This window comes from Podarcis pityusensis (genome assembly GCF_964106645.2).
Source record: "Podarcis pityusensis genome assembly, chromosome: Z".
In the NCBI taxonomy this organism is placed as follows: Eukaryota; Metazoa; Chordata; class Lepidosauria; order Squamata; family Lacertidae; genus Podarcis; species Podarcis pityusensis.
In genome coordinates this window covers 28648761-28656420 of record NC_138044.1, presented here as the reverse complement: position 1 = coordinate 28656420, position 7660 = coordinate 28648761, and the positions used below count along the sequence as shown (strand labels likewise).

Genomic DNA, 7660 nt, shown 5'->3' with positions numbered 1-7660 from the left:
CTGAAGCAGAGGCAGGAACTTTTAAACCTCACATCAGCTCCATCCAGTATGCCCAAGTGATGCCAGGGACTATGAGAGCTGTGATCCAGCAATGTTTTGGGGAGCACAGGTTCCCTATATCTACTTGGAAAGAAATGACTCCTTGCCTTCTGTGGGAACAAAGAAGTAGATGACACTTAACTAAAATGTGGTAAAAGAGAGAAAGAGAGAGCAACTAACACAATAGGCTTTCAAAGTTAAACCAGGTTTATTTTAAAATCTTAACAGCTAGTTTTTACAAGAGAGAGAGAGACATACATACACCCCAAGTGAAAGAAGCTGGGCCTTAAATGTTACAGATCAATGTCAGAAGCAATTTCCTCAAGGTGCAGGTTCATCTTTCCACTGCTGTGATTGGATGCAAATCTGCTCTGGAAGGAATCAATAAAAGGTTACCATAAAAGGGGTGAGTGTAACAGTATAAAAACTCTGGAAACTGCTGTAGTAAAACTCTAGCTTTGCTCTCAGACTCTATCATTTCACTGGACAGCTCCTTTTCCAGCCGCTCCAACTCCTAATCACAATTGTCCAGAGTATTTTCTCCTTCAAGGTAAAGCTTAAAAGAATCTTCACAAGACATATAACTGGTGGATTCAATGGTCTCTGCAATGTCCTCCACCTGATCCAATAGGATACTAGCAAGGGATTTTCGAGAAGCGGTTGATCTTCTTCCACTAACTATTATCCTAGGAGAGAAACAAAGGCTGGTTGTGGACAATTTAGACTTTGGCGTTGACATGATATCAGGTAGTTTGTTTGTGGGAGATCCTTGTCTGTGCTTACTATCATCCCAATCAATTATAAAACAATCGTCATCCTCTTCACTATCTGAAACAATTTTTTTAACGGGCATATTTTTATGCTGAAAAGGAAGCTCACTGTTGTTCATCAACACATCATCAGAGCCCCCAATAACCATAGATCCCATTATACTTTTGCTGGCTTGGAGACTTCTGTTGTCTGAATTTTCCTGAAGCCAAGAGTGAGCCCAAGAGCTACAGTGGCTATTCAGTGGAAATCTTGTGTTCTCTGTATCCTTCAATGACATTTCCACTCCTGAGATATCTTGCAACTGATCCTCGGAATCTTCTAAGACAAGTCTGAAATCACACTGGGGAGAACCAGGTAGAGCCTCATCAACCATTATTACACTCATTCCAGATTTCTGCGCAAAACTGAGGTCTGACATTTTACTGGTCTGCAGTTGAAAAGCTTCTGAGGCACCTGGCTCAGCAACTTCACCTGCCTCTCCATGTGGACTTGTAGGAACATTGAGAGACATGTCAGTCTCGCCTTGTTGCTTGACATGGTTAGACACATACTCTGATGACTGCTGCAATGGGACCCCTTTGATATCAGTAAGCATGCCATTTGCCTCGACAGGAGGGTCATGGCAGATTGTTTGAAGTTCAGAACTGCAGTTTACCTGGAAAGACAAGTGAGCTTGAGAAGAAGAGGATACATGACTTTGATCATGGTTTTGAGTAGTTTGTAGATCATCATCAGGCACATAGTGAAATGACTGCTGCAGTGGGGCCACTTGGGCATCGTTAAACTTGCCATTTGCCTCAGCAGGTGGGTCATGGGAAGCCACCTGACATGCAGGGCTGCAGTTCTCCTTGTAAGATAATGAATGATCTTGAGTAAAAGAAGATATAGGAGTTACTTCTTGTGGACTGGCTGGTTTGCATTCTTCGTTCATGGATGCAGAGATATCCATATTAGTTATGTTCTGAAGCACTTGTTCATCCTCCTCAATAAGTAGCTCTGTCATCTTAGAACTCACATTGACAATGTCATCATCACTGCCACCAACAAGACTGATATTCTCACTGCTTGTGGGTTCATCAGTTACAGGTGGGACGAGAGCATAATTCGGAGAAGGCTTTGATGGCTTTTTATTTGGCTGGGTGGACAATTCCATATCTCTCAGCCATGCCCCTTCAGTCGTGTTTCGGAGGTTTCCCATCAGTTGGTCCTTTAGCTGGGATTCCAGCTGTACCAGCTCTTGGGCTTTCTGTACCCTGTGTTCAATGTCCATGAGGACTTCTTCATCCTCAACTTCATCTCCATGAACCGCTTCATGTGTGTACATTAAGTCATGGTCTGATATGCCAAATATACCCAGTGAATGGAGATACGCAATGTGCTTGTCCAGCTGCTTATCTGTTTTTCTTTGGCTTGCATGCAAAGACTGAAGCTGGAGCTGTGTTACTGAGCTTTGAGTGTCTCCCAGTGTGAACAACTCCCTTAGTTCTTGCATAGTGAAATATCTGTATGGGTCTTTCCTATCTCCCATGCTTTGTCGGATTAATGAGTCTTTGAATACTTGCCTTCTGTAGATTTTCTCCTCCACTGTCCCACAGCTAATTAGCCGGTAGATTACAACATTGTCCTTCTGCCCTATCCTGTAAACCCTGTCTACAGCTTGAGCATCTGTAGCTGGATTCCAGCTAGGATCAAAAATCACCACCCTGGTAGCTGCTGTTAAGGTTAGACCAACCCCACCGACTTGGGTAGTAAGCAGAAACACAGAGTATTCTTTGCTCTTCTGAAAGACACTAATTCTCCTTTTTCGCTCCTCCAACTGGCTTACCGTTCCATCAATGCGCATTAGCTTAAAGCACCTGTGAGTTAAGATGCGCTCTATAATATCCAGCATTTTTCTTGAATGAGAAAACACCAGTGTTCTGTGCCCCTCCTCCTGCAATCTTTCCAGCAGGGCCATGAGGAAGCAGAGCTTTCCTGATTCCGCCATCAGAGTCTCATCCAAAATGTCCCTAAGGTTTCTCTTCATGCTGGAAGGCTCATCATTTTCATTTTCGCCACCATCCACCAGATTATAATTGGGAGCTTCCAGACCAAGTTTGCTACATGCTTGTGCTGACAACAGCCTGGGGTGATCACAGAGTTTCTTCAAGACATTCAGTTCAGCAAGTGGGGACCTTGTGGTCATTAACAACTTTTGGATATGATCCAAAGACAGAAAGTCCCTATATATTTCTTTTTGTATGGGTGATAAGTATACCCACACAATGAAGTCATTTTTTCTGGGCAGAGAAGGCATTTCAGAAGCAACAGTCTTGCTCTGATATTCTGGGAGACTGATTTTAAGTTCAGGCTTAGCTTTGTTCTGTAGTTCATCTTTACTCCGTCTTAGGAAATATGGCTTGATTATGGACATCAGGTTTTCAGAGATCTTAAGTCCCAGTGCTTTCTCTTCCTGGGTTGCATTCTTTGTCCTGGCTCTTATGATAGGTTTTTCGTATTCCATCCCGAAGGTTTTCATCGTGCCTAGAAGCGATCCCTGACAAGCAAAGTCAAAAAGAGCCCAGAGTTCTTTTAGGTTGTTTTGGACTGGAGTGCCTGTGAGCAGGATGCGGTTTTGAGAAGGGATAGCATGCACAGATTTTGTCGTTTTGGCAGATGGTGTTTTAATTTTATGAGCTTCATCAAGGATGACGTAGTCCCAGACGAACTCCTTCCCATCAAAGCTCGATAACTGCTGCCAACTGCTGAGGACCAGCTGATAAGTCGTGAGCAAGATACCACTCCTCTTCTGGATCCTCTTTAGATTTCTCTCACATTCATACTTGTTGGGTCCATGAAAGATACTCACTCGCAGCCCAGGAGTCCACTTGGCAAACTCTTTAAGCCAGTTGCTCAAAAGGCTAGGTGGCATAATTAACAGCACAGTCCGAATGAGTTCTTCATCAAACATGCCCGAGAGGAAAGCAATGATCTGAATGGTTTTCCCCAAGCCCATGTCATCTGCAAGGATACCGCCTTTCCTTCCATCGCGGTATAAACTGTATAAGAAGGCAACCCCTTCTCTCTGGTGGTCAAATAGCTTGTCATGTATTTCTCCAAACAACATTAGTCCACTCTGACAGACGTCCACAAAGACATCATCTTCCTGATCCAGGGCTAGTGAAGCTAATGCTTCCTCAACTTTTTTAATTTTTCTTGTCAGCTTTTCACAGGGATAGATTTGATGCGCCTTCCTCAGAAGGCAGAGAGATTCCTCCAGATTGCCATTTTTTGCTTCCTGCTTTGCTTGGGAGACAAATCTGCAAAATATAAAGTTTGAAGAGTCAGAAATACCCCGCAAAAATCAACTCAGGGTCTTAAAATGTAGGAAGGACAGTAGCATCCATGCATTTGATTCACACAATATAGCATGCCTACAAAACAACTGTCATTTATTGTTTATTATTTATTTTCTCACACACACACACACACACACACACACACACACTATGTAGTGAGCTACAAAAATCACAAATTTAATAATAAAAATAAATCAAATATCAAAGAGATAAACACAATAGCTCTAAAAACTCAGAGACCACTCACACACAGCATTAGAAATTATATAAAAATTTGGGACCAGTTTACTAGTATCATTTACTTGCTCCATGTGTTCTAGCTCAAACACTTTGATCTGCAGAACTTGCACTTCTATAAGTGCCATATAATGTTCATTCTGCATTTGCTGGGAGTTTATCTTTCAGCGTGGTACCATGTATGCTTTCCTTTCCAATCAATGCTAGACAGACAGCCTTGCTTTCTGATATTAGACATCTGCTAAAACCTTTTTTTTTTAATTCAGAAATCCTGTCCAGACACATATTAGTCTGCCAATATTTGCTGAATTCATTTGTGTGTTACTGATAATTGTTTTATGCACACTGCTTAAAGATTTGTTTGATTAAGCAGTTTCTAAATAAATAAATATAAAATATTAAAACCTTTGTGGAATAAAAAGATGTTCAACACTAGGGTTGCCATATTTCAAAAAGTGAAAACCGAACACAAAAGTTGTTGAGCTTTTTTCTTTTGTCAAAGTTGTTGAGCTTGTTTTGCAAAATCTCAGCAACAAAAATATTGCAGTTTTTGAGCTATTTTTAAGGAAATTCACCAAAATCTAGATTTCTGACATGGGTTGCCAAACGTCTGGATTTTCCTGGACATTTCTGCAATTTCTGCCCAGACCCTGTTCCCAACTGCCTTATTCCATCCAACACCCAAAGATCACTTCAACTCAATGGGACTTGCTTTTGAGTAGACTAAATAGGACTGTGTTGGAAAAATTAGAAGTGAAGTTTTGGTAAGTTTCTCCAGAGAGAATTAGGCCTCATCTGCCCAAGGACACAGTATTTTGGGTGGTGTCAGCGCAGTTCCACAAGACCCCACTTGACCTATGCATTTAAAGCTCTAAGCTCTATAAATAGTCATGGCTTCCCCTAAAGAATCCTGGGAACTGTAGATTGTTAAGGGTGTTGAGAGTTGTTAGAAGATCCCTGTTTTCCTCATAGCAATCCCTCTTCCCAGGGAACCCATGTAGCTCTATGAGGAAAATAGGGGTCTTCTAACAACTCTGTGAAGTGAATCAGGAGACTCTCAGCACCATCAGAAGTCTTTAGGGGAAGCCATAGTAGTTTCAGCTGATATGATAGTGCTTAAATCTGTAGCACAGATAGGGTCTTACAGAACTGCAGTGACACCACCAAAAGTCTCTCTCTTTTTTAAAAGGCCAAATCACAGGATTAACCATGCCATTGAGCTTTTATCAGCAATGGGAAACCTCTGGCCCAACATCTGGTTCTAATTAGGCCCAGTATGGGTCCTAATCTGAACACAAGGTTGTGGGGCAGGTACAGATGTGATTGCAAAGGAACAATCAGGAACTTAAAGTGAGCAGAAGTAAAAACACCAACACAGTAATCCTTATATTTGCAAAGCTGGAGATTTAGCAGATACTTGGTAGATTTTATATTTTCAAAATATAGAGGAATGTTGCTTTTTTGCCTCAGCAGCTTTCCATGCATCTTGAAATATTTTTTACACCTAGCAGAACCTAACCTGATTAAGGCTGCAGTCCTATGAGAGTAAGTACCATTGAATTCACTGATTTACAGTCATACCTCAGGTTGAAGCAGCTTCAGGTTGAGCGTTTTCAGGTTGCGCTCCGTGGTGACCCAGAAGTAACAGAACGTGTTACTTCCGGGTTTCGTCACTCGCGCAGACGCTCAAAATGACATCATGCGAATGTGCAGAAGCACGGGTTGCGTTCACTTCAGGATGGGAACGGGGCTCCGGAACGGATTCCGTTCGCATCCAGAGCTACCACTGTATATACTTCTGAGTGGACATTGTATTGTTAGGGCAGAGGCACACCACATATTTAAAGCACATGGCTTCCAACAAGGAATCCTGAGAACTGTAGTTTCCCTCAAAGAACTACAATTCCCAATACTCATAACAAATTATAGTTCCCATGATTCTTTGGGGGAAGCAATGTGCTTTAAATGCATGTAGTGCGTATCTTAAAAATGGTAGATTTTGGAGCTTCTGCTTTTTCTCTGTACACACTCTGTACACACCCTTTAACATCCAGCATGAAGAACTCAAAAAGCTTGTACAGTCATAATATGCTTTGGGATGAATATTTTCGAGTTGCGCTCCGCGGTGACCCAGAAGTAATGGAGCGCGTTACTTCCGGGTTTCGCAGCTCGTGCATGCGCAGATGCTCAAAATGACGTCACACGCGGAAGCGGCGACCCGCGCACGCGCAGATTGCATTCACTTCAGGATGCGAACGGGGCTCCGGAACAGATCCCATTCGCATCCAGAGGTACCACTGTATGCTATATTTTAGGACATTCTGAGTGGTGGAAAGCTATTCTGTACTGGGTCCCCCCTCCCCCTCATAAAAATAAGCCAGCAGGACTACCTACATTTTACTATTGTTTTTTTGAATAACTTTCTGACCTGCTGTTATTTTAACGCTATTAATTGTTTTTGCTGCTGTTTTATATCCTGGAATTTTAACACTGCATTTTTTAGATCTGCTGCAACCTGCCAAGGAAACTTGTGCACCCTGAAATGTGAGCTAGTAATCATTGAAATAACTGTTATTAAATATTTCGAATATCACATCTCCGCAAAGTAATACACAGGTGTATTGAGAAGTAAGACCAACTGAGTCCACAGGGCAAGTGCTAGGATTGTAGTCTTGACTCCCACTTGCCCAGGAGAAACGGCGTTATCACATTTCTTATCCGGGGAAGGAGAAACGCTCTGGAATCTTAGCTCAGAAGTAAACCTTAAATGCAGAATCACCCTCCCGTTCCAAATCCTTTTCGTTTACCTCCGGTACTGTTCATCCCGCTCAGGATTATCAGTGCCCAACGGCTCAGCCATACTTTCGCAGCAGAAACAAACACGGAACCGGCTGCCAGTGAGATTTCAAAACTGCGCGGCAAGCGGTTCCTTACTACTTCCTTAACCTTCCCAGCCTATCACTGAGCGGAATGCAAATGACGCACGAAGTTTTTAGCCTTTCAGCTCCGTTCCGAACACAGAGGAGGCGTTCTCATTCCAGAAGGAGGTGGCGGCTCATTCAATGTTTATTCGTTCATTCACACCATTCATTCATTCGCACCACTGAGATAAAAATGTAGAGTCACAATTCAGATGTGTGGAAGTTCGGTTCCTGGTTTCGTTTTACTCCAGCTGCTCCCGCGCCGCCGTTAAGTGACCATAGAAAACTTTGAAGAATATATAATTTGGGGGCAGGAGCTGTAACTGGAGAAGAAAAGAGGAGCATTGATGCTCT

The 7660-nt window shown here is 42.6% G+C and overlaps 1 protein-coding gene across 1 annotated transcript; it reads right to left on the bottom strand.

The window, feature by feature from the left end:
• Nucleotides 1–228: 228 nt before the first annotated feature.
• Nucleotides 229–7300, bottom strand: LOC308468813 (DNA excision repair protein ERCC-6-like). Its single transcript, XM_080991237.1, has 2 exons — nucleotides 7193–7300; nucleotides 229–4109 (listed from the first exon to the last, which is right to left on the bottom strand). The coding sequence occupies exons 1-2, from the start codon at nucleotides 7243–7245 to the stop codon at nucleotides 554–556; spliced, it is 3609 nt and encodes a 1202-aa protein (XP_080847363.1). The 5' UTR covers nucleotides 7246–7300; the 3' UTR covers nucleotides 229–553.
• Nucleotides 7301–7660: the final 360 nt, after the last annotated feature.